This window comes from Podarcis muralis, chromosome 15 (assembly GCF_964188315.1).
Source record: "Podarcis muralis chromosome 15, rPodMur119.hap1.1, whole genome shotgun sequence".
NCBI classification, from domain to species: Eukaryota; Metazoa; Chordata; class Lepidosauria; order Squamata; family Lacertidae; genus Podarcis; species Podarcis muralis.
The window spans coordinates 22,178,618-22,197,967 of NC_135669.1; the positions used below are offsets into that span (position 1 = coordinate 22,178,618).

Genomic DNA, 19,350 nt, shown 5'->3' on the forward strand with positions numbered 1-19,350 from the left:
CACGAACATGCACACGCACTCCTCTCAAAGCTCTATCCAGGCAAAAAAAGAGGCATTATCCAGTGCACATTCCAGGCAGACAGAACCACTCAAGGAGAATGTGAAGCAGGGCTGTTGAGGGTGTGTGGCCTGAGGAGAGAGAGGGTGTAGCCTAGGAGGGAGCATGGTCTGGGGACAGTCTCTGCATGTTGCAAGTGAGGGCCTCCAGCAGAGGGCATCTTATCAAGTGGTCCCATTCTGCATAATTTAGGAACTGAATTCCCTCCCGTTATACCCACCAACATTTCTCCGGTGAGAATGGGACATCCTATTCAATAATAATAATATAATTCTATTATTTCTATCCTGCCCAACTGACTGGGTTACCCCAGCCACTCTGGGTGACTTCCAACATATATAAACACAAAATAAAACATTAAACATTAAAAAAAACCAACCTTCCCTATACAGGGCTGCCTTCATATGTCTTCTAAAAGTTGTATAGTTACTTGTCTTCTTGACTCGGGGGTCGCATGACACCAACATTTCTCTGATGAAAATAGGGACATCCTTAGGAAAAGCGGGGCATTCCGAGATTGAATCAGAAACTGGGACGGCTTCTGTAAATCCAGGACTGTACAGTGGACGCTTGGGTTGCGAACGCGATCCATGCGGGATGCATGTTCACAACCCGCAGCGGTGCGTCTGCGCACACATGGGTTGTGATTTGGCATGTCTGCGCATGAGCAAAGCATGATTTAGCGCTTCTGCGCATGCGCGGCCACCAAAACCCGGAAGTAACCCGTTCCAGTACTTCCAGGTTTCAGTGGTCCGGGACCCAAAAAAACTCAACCTGAAGCGTCTGTAACCCAAGGTATGACTGTACCTGGAAAATAGGGACACTTGGAGGGGCTGTGTCTTGCTTTTCTGGTGCCTACTGGAGATCATCCTCTTCCAAAAAGCCTTTTAAATAGAGATCTTTCCCAGTCTGCATCAGCGTAGAGATTGTTTTTAAGGTATTTTATTGTTTTGTTGCTTGCTGATGAAACACTGGGCTACTTAAGAAGGGTGGGTTATGAATCATAATAATCATCATCATAAGGTCTGCATTGTCCTTTAAGATAGCGATGGAAATTCTGTGGCCTTCTAGATGTTGATGGACTATAACTAACTCCCATAATCCCTGGAAGGTTATGTATTTATTATTTTTATTTCATTAAATGTATGCTCTCTCCTTGGTGGTTAAAAAAACCCAAAACTCTCCTAGTGGTTCATCATGAAAAACACACCAATTAAATTATTGGTAAAAACACTAAAAAAACAACAGCCAAAAAACCCCAACACCAACCATTTTAAAGCATAAAAAATGGCATTAAAGTAAACAAACAAACCACGGATTAAAACATACATCAACATTCTATGTATCTTTGTAGGCTTGCCTAAACAAAAGTGTTTTTAGCAGGTGCCAAAAAGTGTACAGTGAAGATTCCTGTGTGATGTCAATAAGCAGAGAGTTCCAAAGTTTCTAACAACTGTGGAATGGGCGTTATGTGACTGGGGCAGATGGGAACCCAACAACATCCTGGACCGCAGGTTCCCCATCTCTGCCTTAAAGCTTGCCTGCTTCTATGTGAACCTGTCCTCTTTGCACCGTTGTTCTCTGAGAGGGAAAAGAGACAATTTGGGATGCACAGCAAGGCAGTCCGGAAGTTTCAAGGCAGGTTCTCAGCAGGAATAAACCCGGTGACGTTAAACATTAGCAAATTTATCACACGGTTATTAAAGTATATATTTCCTGCAGGCTGTGTTTGAGGGCAGGCAGGGGCACAGTTTGGCGGAATATTGCTTTTGTTATCCTGTGGAGCAGCCGTGCAAATCGACACAGGGTTGCATTTTAATTAAGCACATCTTTTAAAGTGTGTGGGGGGGGGGTTCCATATGGAACATTTTGAGTTCAAATAAACTTGAAACCTGAAAATGGTGTTGCTGCTTGGAGAAGTGGTCCCCTAAGGCAGGGGTCATATCCTGATCCTTCAATGGCTGTGAATTTCTTGGTGTCCTTGTGTTTGAACCCTGTTATCTCTAGTTTGGGTGTGTGTGAGAGAGAGAAATTATATCAGATAGGACCTTGTTTACATCTAATGTTAAGCCCAGACCATGAATGAGCAAACATGCAAGACTTTGGAGATAGGATCTCAAGCCATTTCCCCCCTCCTGGGCCATTTTTATGCTGTGCTAAGCCATGGTGTACAAGGTACATGGGTGGCACTGTGGGTTAAACCACAGAGCCTAGGACTTGCCAATCAGAAGGTTGGCGGTTCGAATCCCCGCGACGGGGTGAGCTCCTGTTGTTCAGTCCCTGCTCCTGCCAACCTAGCAGTTCGAAAGCACGTCAAAGTGCAAGTAGATAAATAGGTAAACAGCATTTCTGTGCGCTGCTCTGGTTCACCAGAAGCGGCTTAGTCATGCTGGCCACATGACCCAGAAGCTGTACGCTGGCTCCCTTGGCCAATAAAGTGAGATGAGCGCCGCAACCCCAGAGTCGGCCATGACTGGACCTAATGGTCAGGGGTCCCTTTACCTTTACCTTTAAGCCATGGTGTGGCTTTGGTGCGTATTGTCCCAAACCTGTCCCATGGTTTAGCTTTCCCAGATCACAGAATCACAGTGTTCAAAGGGCCTCCAAAGATCATTTAGTTCAACCTCTGCAATTCAGGAATCACAGCTAAAAAAATCCCTGATAGATGGCCATCCAACCTCTGTTTAAAACTTCCAGTGAAGAAGATTCCACTGCCTTCTGAGGCAATCTGCTCCACTGTTGAACAGCTCTTGACATCAGGAAATTCCTCCTAATATTTAGTCAGAATCTGCTCCCTCATAATTTGAATCTGTTGATTTTGGTCCTACCCTCTGGAGCAGGAGAAAACAAACTTGCTCCATCTTCCACGTGAGAACCTTTCAAATATTTCAAGGAACAGGCTAGGCATACCCAATTCCCTCAACTGTTCCTCATAAGGCTTGGTTTCCAGACAGTTGATCATCTGGTCACCCACCTCTGCACACATTCCAGCTTGTCAATATCCTTCTTAAACTGTGGTGCCCAGAACTAGACACAGCAAGGTGTGGTCTGACCAAGGCAGAATAAAGTGGGACTATTTATTATGTCCCTTGATTGGGCACTATGCTTCTTTTGATGGAGCCTAGAATAGCCTTAGCCTTTCCCCGCCTGCTGTATCACACTGTTGACTCGTATTCTGTTTGTGATCTACTAAGACCCTCTAGATCCCTTTTAGTGAACTGTTGTCAAGCCAGGTGATCCCCCATCCTATATCTGTGCATCTGGTTTTTCCTGCCTATGTTTAGAATCTTACATTTGTCCTTATTGAAATTCTTTTTGTTAGTTTTGGCCCAGTTCTCCCATCTCTTAAATTCCTTTTGAATCCTGATTCTAGCTTTTGAGGTATTAGCTACTCCTCCAAGTTTAGTGTCACCCACAAATTTGTTGAGCTTCGTTTCTAGTCCTTCATCCAAGTCATTTATAAAGACGTTGAACAACACTAGGCCTAGACCAGAACCCTGCAGCATTCCACTTATCACTTTTTTTCCCAGGGTGAAGTTTTATTGGGTTAGGACAGTTAGGGTGCCATATGCCCTCTTTTTCCAGGACATGTCCTCTTTTTCATGGGTTGTCATAACGATCCACAGTTAAAAGCAGAAGTCGAAAAATGTGTCTTCTTTTTTGCTTTTCAAAATATGGCAACCCTAACAGTCACAATTCCACCTAACAGTAACAAATGTATTAATTTTTATTTGTTGTTTCATAAAATTTATACACTGCTTGGTTGTTAAAAACAAACAAACAAACCCGCAAAGTGTTTTCCAAAAAATAAAACATTAAAATCAAGAAAAATTCACAACCATACTTTACAACATACAAAAAGTTAAAATACTAAAACACATTAAAATTACCTCCACTTTCTAAGCATCTGAGTAGGCTTGTCTAAACAGGAATGTTTTTAGCAGGAGCAGAAAAGAGTTCAGTGAAGTTGCCTGCTGGAGCTCAATTGGCAGGGAGTTCCAAAGTTTTAGGCACTCATTTAGTAGGTTTGGCTATGGCTACGTTTCGTGGCTTGTCTGGGAGAGCTAAACCATTAGCCTGCATTCACAGAACCTGTAAGTTATAGGCAGAACATCTGCTTTTTGTTCAGAAGGCTCCAGGTTCAATCCCAAGTGGAGTTGGAAGAAAGGCTGAAACCCTGGAGAGCTGCTGCCAGACAGTGTTGACAGCATTGAGCCAGATGAATCAACGATCTGCCTCGGTATAACACACCTTCCTGCATTCTGGCTGCTCTCCTCCGTTTCATATCTTGCTCTTTTCACCTCGATTCTCCCCCCAAAAAACACACACACCAAGCCTGACTTATACACTCCAAAGCCTCCCTAGCCCCCCCCCCAAAAAAAACCCCTTTCTGCTAAGTTTTACAGCCCGAAAAAGAAGCAGGCACATCCTAAACTGCATGCCGCCCTGATTAGCATACATTCCCAATTTGCACACACATTTCTGGATAGCAGAAAGTGGAGTACTAGGCTGTTGAACTGCGAGGGCTTTTTTTAAGTGTTCGTGTTCATTAACTATTGGAACTACAAATGCGTAAATGGTGCGCCTTTCGGATAGAACTATGGACCTGCCTTTGCTTTCGGGGTAAAGTAACTCGCCACTAAATCCGGAAACATGATGGTTAGCTTCTCCAACCCACTCCCCGCTGCTTTTATCTCTAGTGCCCCTGAATCGCTTTCCAAAGAAGGATTTCCCAACATTCTCCCTTCGGGAGTCATACTGCGCAAAGAGCCCTTGAGTCCGGAACATCTGTGGGGGTGCTGATGTCACGCTGGAACTTGTTGTCTTTGCTGGGAAAGCTTCACGGAAATCCTTGGCCGCGAACCCTGTCCTCCTTTTGCTTGGCCAAGAACTGACTCAGCGCTGAATCACCTGGTGTGTTTTTTTCTGCAGGAAGGGAGTCGGGAAAGGGACCTCCCTCATTTTGAGGAGAAACCTTTTTTCTTTCTTTTTTTAAGGAGTCTTCTGGCACCTTAGCAAATATTTGTGGACTGGAGTCCATTTCATCAGCTGCATGACTTTCATCCCAAATCGGCAGCTTGCAGTGCAATCCTAACCAAGTCTACTCGGAAGATAGATAGATAGATGATAGATAGACTTTATTCGCATTAGCCAACAGCCATGGCAACATAAAACAAGCAATATATACAAATAAAAAGACAGCAATGGGTAAAAAGGGCAATCAAATGACCAAGATTACCGTTCAGATAGTGGCCCTTAATCTCATCGCACCCTCGATAAACCTAGCAACCTTTGCTGTTGTCTGTCTACTCAGAAGTAAGTCGGGTGGTATTCAGTGGGGCTTACTCCCAGGAAAGTGGGGTTAGGATTGCAGCTTTGTAACTTGTCTGGGGACGTCAACGCATCATATATTTAAAGCACCCTCCCCTCTAAAAAACAGAAAAAGAAAAAAGAATCCTGGGAACTGGGGGGGGGGGGCGTTGTTATCGTGGACTTGTAGGCAGGAGTTGATTTGCACAGTCTCCTGTTTAAATGCAATCAAAATAAAATTGGCTGCAGCAGAAGTTGGGGGAAGAAGTAGCCAGAAGCAAAGTCTGTGGCTGGAGCCCAGTGCTGCAAGGAGAAAGGAAGCCTCATACAGTGGTACCTTGGGTTACATACGCTTCAGGTTACATACACTTCAGGTTACAGACTCCGCTAACCCAGAAATAGTGCTTCAGGTTAAGAGCTTTGCTTCAGGATGAGAACAGAAATTGTGCTCCGGCGGCGCGGCAGCAGCAGAAGGCCCCATTAGCTAAAGTGGTGCTTCAGGTTAAGAACAGTTTCAGGTTAAGTATGGACCTCCGGGCCAAATTAAGTTCTTAACCCGAGATACCACTGTACTAGTATGGGAATGTTTGGGCGTAAAGAGCAACACCAGCCCTGAGTCTGGGCCAACTGAGCCATCAGAGCATGGTTTGTTTAGATAAAGATCTGGCTTTGGGGTTTAACACGCCAGCTTGGAATAATAAAAAGGAAGCTGTTCTGATTTAGCTGATGGGGCGTTTTGAGAGGGAGGCGAGAATAGGGGTGCCTGAGTTGCATGGAGGCCTCCTAGCGGAAGTGAGTACCCAGGGAGTCACAGGGAAGAGCATGCAGGAGATGAAAGCAGGAAGGGCAGTTGATTTCTGCAACTGACACCCTGAAATCAGCTCATCAGGGAGCAGGGTTTGTGTGCCCAAGTGCTTATGTGCACCTGAAATCCCATCTCTTCCTGTTTGCCGTGCAATCGCTTCTTCCATGGAAGAGTTGAGTGACACTGCGGGGTGGGGTGGAAAAAGCTCTCCACAGATCAGGCGCGGTGACAAATCTGACACAGGGCCAGTTTGTTTGTTTTTGGCTTTCCTGCCTAGCCCTTCCACCAAAGAGCTGGTGGCAGTCTGCATGTTCACCTTTATCCACACAACAGCCCTGTGAGGTGGGCCATTTGCTCTCTTTCGGCCTCACCTGTAATTGAACAGGGATCTGAATACAAGCCCAGCTCTCCAACCAGAAGACAGGGAACCTGCAGCCCTTCAGAGGCTGCTGGGCTCACAACTCATGAGTCCCAGCCAGCAGAGCCAGTCACCAATGATATCAGGAGGGCCACAGGTTTGCCATCACCAGCCCACAGAGGCTGTCAGAGGCTCTCCAGCATTTCCAGCAAAGAAAGGTCTTTTGCATTTGCAGTTATATTTCCTCCAAGAAGCTCAAGGTGGAGAACATGGTTCTCCCACTCCTTCTTTAATCCCCACAACAACCCTGTGAGGTAGGTCAGGCAGAGAGACTGTGCTTAGAGCAAGGTCACCCAGTCAGCTTCATGGCTGAGTGGGGATTTGAACCCTGGCCTCGCGGATCCTAGTCCCGTCGCTCTAATCACTATACCACACCGGCTTCCCAGCCCCACCTGGAGATTCCAGGGACTCAGGAAGAATCATAGCGCCATAGAGTTGGAAGGGACCCTGAGAATCATCTCATCCAACACCCTCCAAAGCGGGAATATGCAACTGCTCCATACGGGGATGGAACCTGCAACCTTGGTGAGACTGGCTTCTGGATTAGGCCATAAACCCATCTAATCCTGCATCCCACTCTAACAGTGGCTAGGCAAAAACCCCTTCTGGAACAAGATTCATTAATGTGTTATGGGGAATGCATCAACATGCTACCCAATGTACAGTGGTACCTCGGGTTAAGTATTTAATTCGTTCTGGAGGTCCAGTCTTAACCTGAAACTGCCCTTAACCTGAAGCACCACTTTAGCTAATGGGGCCTCCTGCTGCCGTTGCGCCGCCGGAGCACGATTTCTGTTCTCATCCTGAAGCAAAGTTCTTAACCTGAAGCACTATTTCTGGGTTAGCGGAGTCTGTAACCTGAAGCGTATGTAACCTGAGGTACCACTGTAGTAGAGAGGGGTTTAGTTTCTCCTCCTTCCCTGTGCGGGTATCTTTTCCCTGGTTCTCCCCTTTTAACCCTTGTTAGCCGTCTCCTTTCTCCAAGCCCTCCTCTCCAGTTTAGTGAAGATGCCGTCTGCGACCCACTCCGAGAGACCTCCTGACTGCCCTTCCTTTCCACACCAGGCACAGGGGAGAGAGAGCGCTCACAGCCTATAAATCACCCAGCACACAGAGAGAGTAGATAAATATTTAGACTGGCTCAGCAGCGCTGCTGGGTCACCCGCTCGCTGGCGCGACGGGAACGGGAGTTTGCAAGGGCTGGAGAATGATTGGGACTTGCGAGAGAGTGAAGTAGCTGGCCGACGTGGGGCCCGGAGGGAGAACCACAGCTAAAAGCAAATAGGTTTGGGAGCCAAAGCACCAGAATGTTGTCTGAGTGACTCCTCTCTTTCTGTCGCAAGGGGGGTTTCACATTAGGGAGTTTCAGAGGTCACCACCTCCACCAGGGAAAGGCTCGTGGACAGTCAGCCGTGACCCCCTTCAGGTTACTCCATTTCATTCCCCCTTCTCCCCCCACTCCAAATATTCAGCCAGGATTCTGTGGCCACTGAGCATGCTCAGTCCTCACTGGGCTGTGTAGTCCCATTTCTGCCCACCCCCCTCTGATACTTGTACTTCTGCAAAACCGTGAGCTTTTCAGGTGGATGGTCCTATTTCTGCTGCAAACGGAATGGCGCTCATGCTTGGACATTGGAAATAATGGGAATGAGTGGGTGCCTGTTGTTGTTTGAAAAGCTCTCTCAAAAGGTGGGTGTGGGGAGGAGCCCCTGGGAGTAGAATTGGCAACCTTGCATGTAGGATTGCCACATCTATCAAGCCAGCAGAGCTGCAGTTTGGAGCCGCTTTCTGGGCAGTTTAAAATTATTTGGATTGCTCCAGCCCACCCAGCTTGGACATTGCACCCTCCCAGAAAGGAAGGCCCCCCCTAAACAGTGAACATAGGGAGCTACCTTACCTGTAGCTCAGCATTGCCTACACTGACTGGCAGCAGCTCTCTAGTGTTTCAAGCAGGAGCCTCTCCTGCCCCTACTAGGATTGAACCTGGGACTTTCTGCATGCAAATCCCATCCTTTGCCACTGGGCTATGGCCCTTCTCTGCAGCACACACTGCCCACACTTTTCTAGGCTTCACCCTAGAATGCATGAGGACTAGAAACATGGAATGGGCCAGCTGCATCCTCCCCCCAAGAGAGCAGGGAAGGAGCCCAAAGAGAAGTACAAGCTTGCAAGAGAAGCGCTGTCTGTGTGTGTGTGTGTGTGTGTGTGTGTGTGTGTGTGTGCCTGGGACCTCTTCCCCATTCATCTTCTTCTGTGTTTTAAATGTATCCAGCCAACACCCAACTCAATCCTGGGTCCAGCATGCAGCTGTGCTGTCAGCTGTCTGGTCGTTTCCTGCATTGTCTGGCCGGCCTGTCGTACTCCTGGGAGGGGAAGACGGTGAATCAGCCTTGGAATGTATGCAGGCAGACCCAGAGGTCATCCCAGGGAGAGAGGCTTAGCCAGAGTGAGCTCAATTCCTGAGCTCTTGGTCTTATAAAGGCAGGTGCCTGGAATGCCACACAGATCCAGGAGGGAGAGGAGCTAGGACAGGAGGCCTCACTGTGCTAATTTAGTCTTCCAGGATGAGTCTTCTTGTAGATAAGGGACTTTTTCTATACACACACACACACACACACACACACACACACACACGACACAGTGCAGCCAGGTGAAAACACTCAAAGGTACAAACAGATTTTATTTTATTGGAAGCAAGTAACATGGAAATAAGCATTGAACTTGCACCATAGTTTCAGAAGTGGCCTACACTTCGTGTGAAATCTCAATGTGGGACTTATCTGTTAGGGGACAGTTGTGGAAATGGAATAAACTGTCATGTGAAGTTCCTCTTTACTGCAGGTTTGATTATGTGTGTCACCCCAGTACCACACATTTGATCGGAATTGCAGCCCCAGGTGGAAGGATTTGTTCTGCGATTTATTGGGGATGGCATCAATGTCATTTCAATCACCTGGAAAATTCCCCATCTATCTCTTCTCTCCCTGCTCTCCCTATCACCTTCCTGTGGTGTGTTTCCAGTTTTGTGGTTCAACAGCTGAGTGTCAGGCAGAAATTCCATAGTGTTTCCTATCTTCGATCTGGGAAAAGTCCAGGGATAGAAACTGGCACAGGAGAGACCAACATTCCCAGCATCTCTAGTTAGGGCTAGGAGAGAATCCTGTCTGAAATCATGGAGAGCTGCTGCTAGTCTGTGTAGACAATATTGAGCTAGATGGACGATTGATTTGACTTGTTGTAAGTCTGCTTCCTGCGTTCTCCTCTTTCTGTTTGCAGATTTGCTGCAGCTCAGACACTGTAAATTCCCCTAATGACAACCCATATTCCCTCCCCCTTGTCTTCTCTTGGCTGAGGTCCTAGGAGAAACCCTCCTGCAGGCCTGTATTTGGAGCCCTCCCATTGAACTGTATAGACCCAGTTAATGCCCCTGTTACCTTAAGCAATGCCGGTGTGGAGTCTGAATTCTGCAGGCAGAATTCAAATAAACAACACACCCTGGGCTCTGTGTCCAGCAGCAATAAGGTATCTGCACCCTCAGTGAATGGAAGCTTAGACAGATGGTTTACACAACCATGTCAAACTGAAATCAGGAATGTATTTTAACTCTTCCCCCTTTTCTCTTTAGGAGGTGAAGATTTTCCGAGCCCTAATCCTTGGAGAACTGGAGAGGGGCCAGAGTCAATTCCAGGCACTCTGCTTTGTAACCAGGCTCCACCGCAATGAGATCATTCCCAGTGAGTCCATGGCCAAGCTAAGACAGGTGAGAAGATGGAGGGATGGTCATTGGTTCTTGCATTTAGGGTAAGGCGACCCAAAGGCACATTATTACTCTTTTTGTTCTTTAAATTTACTGGTCCCCTTTCAGTGGAGCAGGGATCAATGTCCTAGGTGACTTTCAGAAAATAATTGTGACAACTAACCGAGATTTTCAAATGTTTGCATAAAAAGTGCAACTATTTACCATGTCCAGTGAATTATCTACGCACAACCCATCCTCAGATTCGCACCCCCCCCCATTGGATTAGAACAAATTCTGCTGCAGGCCAGTATTAGGAGCCCTACCTGGGCACTGTGTATAACCCTGTTAAATAATCCACTTAAGTCAGCACCTAGGATGGAACCTGAACACAGGAGTTCATGGTTCATCGCAGCAGGCATTCACCTGCTTGCAAAAGGGGGCAGAGAGAGGATTTTCTTGGTGGATTTCTAGGCCACAAAGCTGTTGTTTCTATAGAAAAAGGCTCTGCTGTGGATCCCCATTAATCGCACTTCAGAGCCTAACAGACAAGTTGCATGCAATAGAAACCCAACAAGCTGCTTTTGTCAAGTGAAGGCAACTTTGCAAGGAATGGGATTAGGAGTGGAGAAGAAGAGTTTGGATTTGATATCCCACTTTATCACTACCCGAAGGAGTCTCAAAGTGGCTAACAATCTCCTTTCCCTTCCTACCCCACAACAAACACTCTGTGAGGTGAGTGAGGCTGAGAGACTTCAGAGAAGTGTGACTAGCCCAAGGTCACCCAGCAGCTGCATGTGGAGGAGCGGAGACGCGAACCCGGTTCCCCAGATTACGAGTCTACCACTCTTAACCACTACACCACACTGGCTCTCAGAGAAGCAGCAGCACGGGAATGCTTAACCCTTTCCCCTACATGTCTCCACTCCAGCTTTATCTCCCCAAGCAATTTTTCTCTTTACAACATCCAAACACGCAGTTGCCCCTCTTGAACACCTGCTTGGAGACCCACAGAGGGGAAACCAGCTTTGGGGAGAGGGATTTGAAGCAAAGAAATTGTAGGCAGAAAAAGGGGGGTTTATCCTCCCCCCTGCCACCTTTGCCAAGTTGTCTTCCCCCCCACCCTGTCCCCTGTTGTGTGGTCCCAGTAAACAATAGTTTGGCTTGTTGTGTGGTGTGAACCAAGGCAAGATTACATCCTTCCACTAATTCAGCTATATCTTAACTGAATTTGAATTAACATCGCAAGTGTTTCTAGCAAACAGGAAAGCTTTTGAGTAATTTCCTTAATTTTAGCACTTACTATTTTGGTCAATTTAGTATATTTGTGTTAATGAAGAGGCAGTTAGATTTTTATTTAAAAATATGTCTCTCTCTCCCCCCCCCCCCATCCCAGTTGATGAGGCATGGTTGCCTCATATTTCAGTGCTGCTTTTTTAAATGGTAAACTGCTGTGAGTTTTAGGGGAGCAGACAATGAACTATTTATGCCTGCGTGCTTCTATTCATTTATGGTAGTTAAATACGCAGACCGACCCCCAGCGAAAAACAGCTGTTGGGTTTTAAAATGACATTGGTGATAGCAAAGCTGATGAGACTCCTCCACTGCTTTCTCCCTGCCCAGAAAAATCCACGGACTGTGCGGCAAGCCGAAGAGGTGCGTGCCCTTGAGCATCTCAGCATGGACGTGGCTGTCAACTTCAGCAAAGGGGCTCAGCTCAGCTCCCACATCCACAACGTCTGTGCGGAGGCCAAAGAGGCAATCTACACCCGGGAAGAGGATGTGAAGTTCTGGCTGGAGAAAGGTAGGTGGCGCCATTCCCATTTGACATCTTCCTTCTGCAGCAGTGACAGTGGAGAATGGCAAGAATAGCTAATGGGTGGCCCTCTCCAGATGTTGCTGGACTCCAACTCCCATGAGCCCCAGCCAGTGTGTGGCCCGCTGATCATGGAAGAAGCATGGGGAACCTGGTTCGAGGAGTCTGATGCAGAAGGTAGCAAGCAAGAAAGGCACCTGGGGAGAATGGGTGGGTTTAGGGCAGGCATGGCCAAACTTGGCCTTCCAGCTGTTTTGGGACTACAATTCCCATCATCCCTGACCACTGGTCCTGTTAGCTAGGGATGATGGGAGTTGTAGTCCCAAAACAACTGGAGGGCCAAGTTTGGCTATGCCTAGTTTAGGGCATGGGACACCTTTGGGTGCTGGAGGCTGGTAAAAACTGGAGGAGCTTTGGACCACATTCACACCATACATTTAAAGTGCTATGATACCACCTGAAACATTTGCGGCTTCCCCCCAAGGATTCTGGGAGCTGTAGTTTGTTAAGAGCGCTAAAAGTTGTTAGGAGGCTCCTTATTCCACTCAGAGAGCCACAGTTCCCAGAGTGGTTGAACAATCAATCCCTCTTCCCAGGGAACTCTGGGAATGGTAGTTCTGTGAGGTGGACAGGGGGCCTCTTAACAATTCTCTATTTTTATATATATAATTTTTTTAATTTTCTGTTTTACAATTTAAAATACTCCTTTCACGTCCTTAAGATATAAATGACTTCCCTTTTTCTCTTTCCATGGTTCATTTTACATATCATAAATCCCTGCATATTTTACAAAAACCGTACCATTCAGTATTCCATTATTGTATCCCTCAAAACTTGTTTACACTGTTGAATTTCTCTTGATGCTGCCAGCGTTTTCAGCTGCACACAATTATTTCCCATATATTCAATAAACATTTGCCAATCTTCTTTAAACATATGTTCTTCTTCTTCTCTTATTCCAGGGGTCAGCAAACTTTTTCAGCAGGGGGCCAGTCCACTGTCCCTCAGACCTTGTAGGGGAGGGGGCTGGACTATATTTTTGAGGGGTGGGGGAATGAATGAATTCCTATGCCCCACAAATAACCCAGAGATGCATTTTAAATAAAAGCACACATTCTACTCATGTAAAAACATGCTGATTCCCAGACCGTCTGCAGACCGGATTTAGAAGGAGATTGGGCCAAGTCTGGCCCCCGGGCCTTAGTTTGCCTAACCATGTTGTATTCTATATGTTAAGTCTGTGAGTTGTGCATATTCTGCCAACTTAAGTTGCCATTCTTCTTTAGTTGGGACCTCGCTCGTTTTCCATTTGGGGGCTAACAAATCACGGGCCGCATTAGTAGCATACATAAATAGCCTTTTTTTACACCTGGGGCCTCCTAACAATTCTCAGCCCCCTTAACAAACTACATCTCCTAGAATTATTTGGGGGGAGCCATGACTGAGCCAGAAATAAGGGATGCGGGTGGCACTGTGGTAAACAGCGTTTCCATGTGCTGCTCTGGTTCGCCAGAAGTAGCTTAGTCATGCTGGCCACATGACCCGGAAGCTACATGCCAGTTCCCTCAGCCACTAAAGCGAGATGAGCGCCGCAACCCCAGAGTCGGCCACGACTGGACCTTATGGTCAGGGGTCCCTTTACCTTTACCTATGACTGAGCCAGGGGCATTGCAGTGCTGTAAACAGCATAAGACAGCTTCCTAGGTTCCCATGCCAGGTCATTTCCAGATCCAGCGCAACCGTTCTGGTTAAAGCCCTAAAGGAGTGGAGACCCAGGTACCTTGAGGACCAGCTCATCCCTTATGAACCCACCTGTGTGCTTAGGTCCTTGGTGGAGACCCAGCATTGGCTGAGATCTCTTAACAACTCTCAACACCCTTAACAAACTGCAGTTCCTGGGATTCTTTGGGGGGAGCCATGACTGTTCAAAGAGCTATCACAGTGCCTGGATGTGGCCTTGGCACGGGAAGTGACTTTCTGTCTTTGTGGCTCTCTTGCAGGTGTGGACGGCTCCATGTTCGAGGTCCTGCCCCAGTCAGCTGACCTTCCCAACTTGCAGCGGTGCCGCCTGTGTGCAGATCGCTGGAGGCCCTGCATCTGCAGCTATGCGCTGAGCATTGAGTGGTACCCCTGCATGCTCAAGTACTGCAAGAGCCGCGATGCTGCTGGAAAGGTCTCCTCGTACAAGTGTGGCATCCGCAGCTGCCAGAAGGGCTACAGCTTCGACTACTACGTGCCGCAGAAGCAGCTGTGCCTTTGGGATGAGGAGACCTAGCAGGGCGCCCAGGCAGCCATTTTGTCCCATCGGTGCTTCCCTTCCACCTCCCTTCATGTGGTTCTGGGTCGCTCTGCCAAGATGGCTGCCTAGGAAAGGAGGAAGGTGTGGGGCCTAGAGGGGAGGTGGGGCACCTGTCAGGACTCCATTTTATGAAGCCTTCGTGTGGGCCTGTCCAACTCCTTTTCTACCCGACTGCGAACTCCCTCAGACTTGGGGATATAGGCCACATTTGACTATGACCTTACCTAAGAAGATGGTGAGCTGTTGGCACAAGGACGTGCTCTAGGGCAGAGCTGGGATTGTTGAAGCCTTGGAACCAGGCTTGGGACTCATGCACCATTTGGCCACTGGCCCTCTTGAATTCTTAAGGTCCTTGACAACCCAGACTAAAATGTGACCCACTACACTCTTTTTGTATCGTCAGGACAATTGAGGGAAAAGGACAGAGGCTCTTCCTTGACAATCTTCCAGAAGGAATATGAGAACAGATGAGTAAGGAGGCTTCTCCAAGCACCACACTTTTATGGGTGTTTAATCTCCCCAGTGGTGGTCATGTGGAGCTTGAACCTGTGGCCTCCATATCAAAGCTCTTGAACTTGAAGAGCGCCCTGAAACTAGCTACCTGGGTCAACCAGCAGAAGGAAACAAGCAGCCACAACAAGATGGCTGTTCTACATTGAACACTCAACGCTCATGAGACGAGGCATCAGAACTGGTGTCTAAGTGTGGTGTTCCTGCCCCCTGCTCCTTTCGCATAATGATGGCAGGAAGATCACAGAATAGCAGGATTGACACCAACCTCAGAAACAATGCATCACATCCCCTAAACAGCAGACCCCTGCAGCAACCAATGCTTGTTATTGGTTTCAGCAGCATGGCTGTACCAGGCTATACCCAGCAGATGCCCCTTGATCAGCTGACTGGCAGAGAAGGAAGAGCATCACTGAGACCTGCCTCTTGATCCCAGTTGGCTGGTACATTGAAAAGACCTGTCTCTTGTTCCCAATTGCTCCTCCCAAGGAGGAGGAAACACCAACCAAGTTCCAGTTAGAGGTACTTACACTCCAACCTTGCTAGCATCTGTCTCCCAGTGGTTGAGGATCAGTGGGCAGCTAGGAACCAAAGCAGGAATGAGAAACCTATGGTCGTCTAGCAGGGGCAATAGTCTGCAATGGCTAACAAAATCTGCAGGACCACAAGCTCCCCATCCTTGCAGTATAGGAAAGATGTCCCAGATGCCTGCAACTCAAGGGTAGCCAGCATGGTTTGGACTCTTAGCTCCCATCAGCTCCTGCCAGCATCACCAAAGGTCAGGGATCATAAGTGCTGTAGTGCAGCAGCTGCTGGACTACCATAGGTGTCGTCCCCCTACAACCTGAGCTAACAGATGCCAATGAGCATTTCACAGGCTTAAGCACTATGGTTCTGTTTTGAGATCCAAAACCCCTGTTCCTTCATTTCTTGTTAACAGAAAGTAATGTGCCTGTGCATTTCTACATGATGCAATATCCCAAAAATGTGATAGGATGAATTGATGACAGTCCCCAATTATGAAAGAGACTCTATTGATCAAGCCAAGGGGAACAAAGTAATATGGGGTGACTACTGTGCAACAGTGGTGTCAGAAGTTGCCAAAGCTACAGGAATATGTGGGCATGTCCAGGCATGAAGGAGAGAGTCTGATTTAGCTGTGATTCCTGCATTGTAGTGGGTTTGGACTAGATGACCCTTGGCATCCCTTCCGATTCTATGATTAAGGCATAGAAACAGTCCCTCTATGCTAATGCCTGTGTCTCCAGCTCCTATCTCAGTGGCAGAGCAATCCAAGCCTTAAAGTGCTGGAAACATGATAAAGGTGGTTCTGTCTATGTACTAGGAAATGCACTTGAATGTAGACATTAGACTTGCGGTGGGCTTGACAAAAAGGCTGGTGGTGATGGGTGAAAGTTCCATTCCCATCACTTCCGGGGAAACAGTACCCTGCGACTGTGCCTCAGTTTCCCTTATGTGTAAAATGTAGTGAGGAAAGGGGGAGTGGTGGCAATCATGGAGCAATGTACAAGGTTTAGCTGATTTGTTGCCTAGGATTTTTACACACCCCTTTCCCAGGAGATGAGTAACAGAAGAGCAGCTTACCAACTGGAACCTTACTGCACAGAGCAAGGGGTGCCCACCAGTGTCCCTGCATTGGGGGGGGTGGATTACATGCCCCTTGGGTCCCTTCCGACTCTGTAGTCCTATGGACAAAATGCTCTTCATTAAGGTCATGCAGTTGAGGTTGATGGGAGTTGGAGTCCAACAGCATCGGTGGAGGGACCACCTTGGCAAACCTTGGCTTATGAGGTCTGGGTAGCCCCTTTGTGGTTCACAAAGCCTATCAATCAGTTGAGGAAAAATTGTGCACATTCCATTGAGATTTGCAGTAAAATGGCTATTGGTGTACTAACCAACCATGGCAGGATGTAAAGAGGAGACCTCTTTGGTCAGGCCAGAGGCCCATCACACCAGCATCCTACATCCCATTAATAGCCCCATCCTCCATTACTTTGCTTTCTTCCCTTTTAAAGTCATCGCTGGCACCTTGTGGCTGGGAATTCCACAGGTTTGTGATCTGTTGTGCAAGCAATGGAGGAGAAACCCCACTTAACCATTGGTGAGGACCCCATAATTTGATTTGCAATGTATTGCCCTGTTTTCTTTATGGCAGGGCTCACATGCCGAATTCAAGAGACCCTCTTTTTCCCCCACCGCAGAGATGCAGTGAGGGGCAGCTTTACCAGCTTGACTTCTGCCTGCCATGCAGCTGCTTGAAGGCACAGGGGTCCTAGCCAGGCAGGGGGGGAGAGGAAGGGAGGTAAACCACATTTTGCAACCCTCCCTCCCCTCTTTTTCGTTGCCATCGCCTCCTCCATGCCTCCTTCCACCGCAATGTGCCTTTTTCTCTTCTCAACTCTGGACATTTCAGTCCACAGAAGTTCAAACCTTCAGTGTTTCATTTCAAAGTCATTGTTCTGTGTGTTCTTGAGCCTTTCTCACAGAATTATTTTTGTATGCATCTCTCCCGAGGAGAAGGGGGGGTGAGGGGAAGGGGGTGTCAGAGTTGCTTTAAAAAAAAAAAGCCACATGAAGTGAAACAAATGTAAAACTTGAATGGAAAGTATTTTAAAGCAAAGTATTTATCATATGTAAGGTGAATAAACTGATTTCTTTGTTTGTTTAATGCACTTTCTCCAATGAGTCTCTGTCTCTCTATGTGCCACTCACATACAGTAGCAATTTGTGCTAGAGACAAATCTAGCTGGTGCATTTTTTTATTTTATTTTATTTATTTTTGCATGGGAACAACTTGATTAGTCTGGAAAGAATGCCACGATTTTAGTGGTACCTTGGGTTACAGACACTTCAGGTTACAGACTCCGCTAACCCAGAAATAGTACCTCGGGTTAAGAACTTTGCTTCAGGATGAGAACAGAAATCATGCTCTGGTGGTGCAGCAGCAGCAGGAGGCCCCATTAGCTAAAGTGGTACCTCAGGTTAAGAACAGTTTCAGGTTAAGAACAGACCTCTGAAACGAATTAAGTACGTAACCAGAGGTACCACTGTATGTCTGTACCATATTTCAGATGTGATTCTGCCATATTTTTTGCCAGCAAAAACATTTTGTTCCCCCTCCCTACCATCCCCACACTTTGTGGCTAACATCAGGTTTGTTCTGCAAAACTCAAAAGCTAGCTCCGCTGCTTTGTGCGATTTTTAGTTGCCCCTAATAAATGTGTTATATTATTGCCCCTATTTGGAGTTTTGCTAATGGATTCAGCATTGCTGGTTGCCTTCTGGGTGACATATTCAGTAACTCCACTAAGGGGCACTGCACAACCTTGAGATTAAGAGTTTCATGCTGTACCCACTGAGCTATCCCAACTCCTGGGATATGGTGGGACTCCAACTCCCATCAGCTCCAACCTGCAAGGCTAATGGTTAAAGGCCGATGGGCATTGTAGTCCTGCTCTAGTGAGAAAGAGAGTAAATTGCTAAAATGATTTTAAGAAGAAAAGAAAAAAGCAGAAACCATGTTAGATGCCGATGCTGGCTCCTGTGTCTGGAGACGTTGGAAGAAAACAACACTGGAGAAACAGCAGTAAATGCCATGCATTGTTCCAAAGTGGTCCACACGGGAGCGCTGTGTCCCTGTCTTTCCTCATTCCAGCAAGCAGCGAAAAGGAAAGGGTACTAGACAGCTACAGCATTAGGAGAAAGATAATAAGCCTTCATTGGACCACTGACATTGCACAGTTCTTTCACTGCGTTTCAAACCGTGTTTTCACATTGTCGTACACGGCAGGGTTTGATGAGTGTCTAAGATGCCTGCTGTACATCCACACCAGTGGGCAGAGTCTGGATGTCTTCACTCGAGCACTTCTCAATTCAGATGGAATGCTGTTTGGGGGAGAAAAGCACCCAAACACAATTTTTCACAAGAAAATACAGGATAGGTGTGGATTGTGGCTAATGTTGTGTGTGCACAGCTCCCCAAACCAGTGGGTGGAGCATACTGGATGCAGAGTAAATGGGAATAGAGGCACAGCCTAAGACTGTTCACACCCTCTCCCATTGGTTGTTAGGAACTGGTGCTGCCCTGGAGAGCTGGGCAGTAGAAACTGGGCAGATTTAAAGCACTAATCTCCTTGGGGGCTGGAGGCACAGACTAGAGGAGAATAGGAGTTTTAAAAACACATAGGTGGCACAATCTTTAGCTGGTAGAGGTGGTTCACATGATAATTGCACCGACATGTTCACTGATTGAACACTGCAACATCCAGTGATGTGTTGCATGGGGGAACAGGCCAATGGCCCAGCCGAAATCTTCTGTGTCCGCTAGCATCATTTTGAACATGGCACTTTTCTAAAGGGTTCACATACAATCATGCC

General features: G+C 47.2%; 1 protein-coding gene across 1 annotated transcript in view; it reads left to right on the plus strand.

Moving 5' to 3' along the window:
* OAF (out at first homolog) overlaps window positions 1–16,778 on the plus strand; it is a 33,337-nt gene extending 16,559 nt beyond the window's left edge. The window contains exons 2-4 of the mRNA XM_028707974.2: window positions 10,217–10,351; window positions 11,951–12,131; window positions 14,144–16,778. Of these exons, the coding sequence (XP_028563807.2) occupies window positions 10,217–10,351; window positions 11,951–12,131; window positions 14,144–14,418 (591 nt within the window). The 3' untranslated portion in view covers window positions 14,419–16,778. The remainder of the gene's footprint in view (window positions 1–10,216; window positions 10,352–11,950; window positions 12,132–14,143) is intronic.
* Window positions 16,779–19,350: the final 2,572 nt, after the last annotated feature.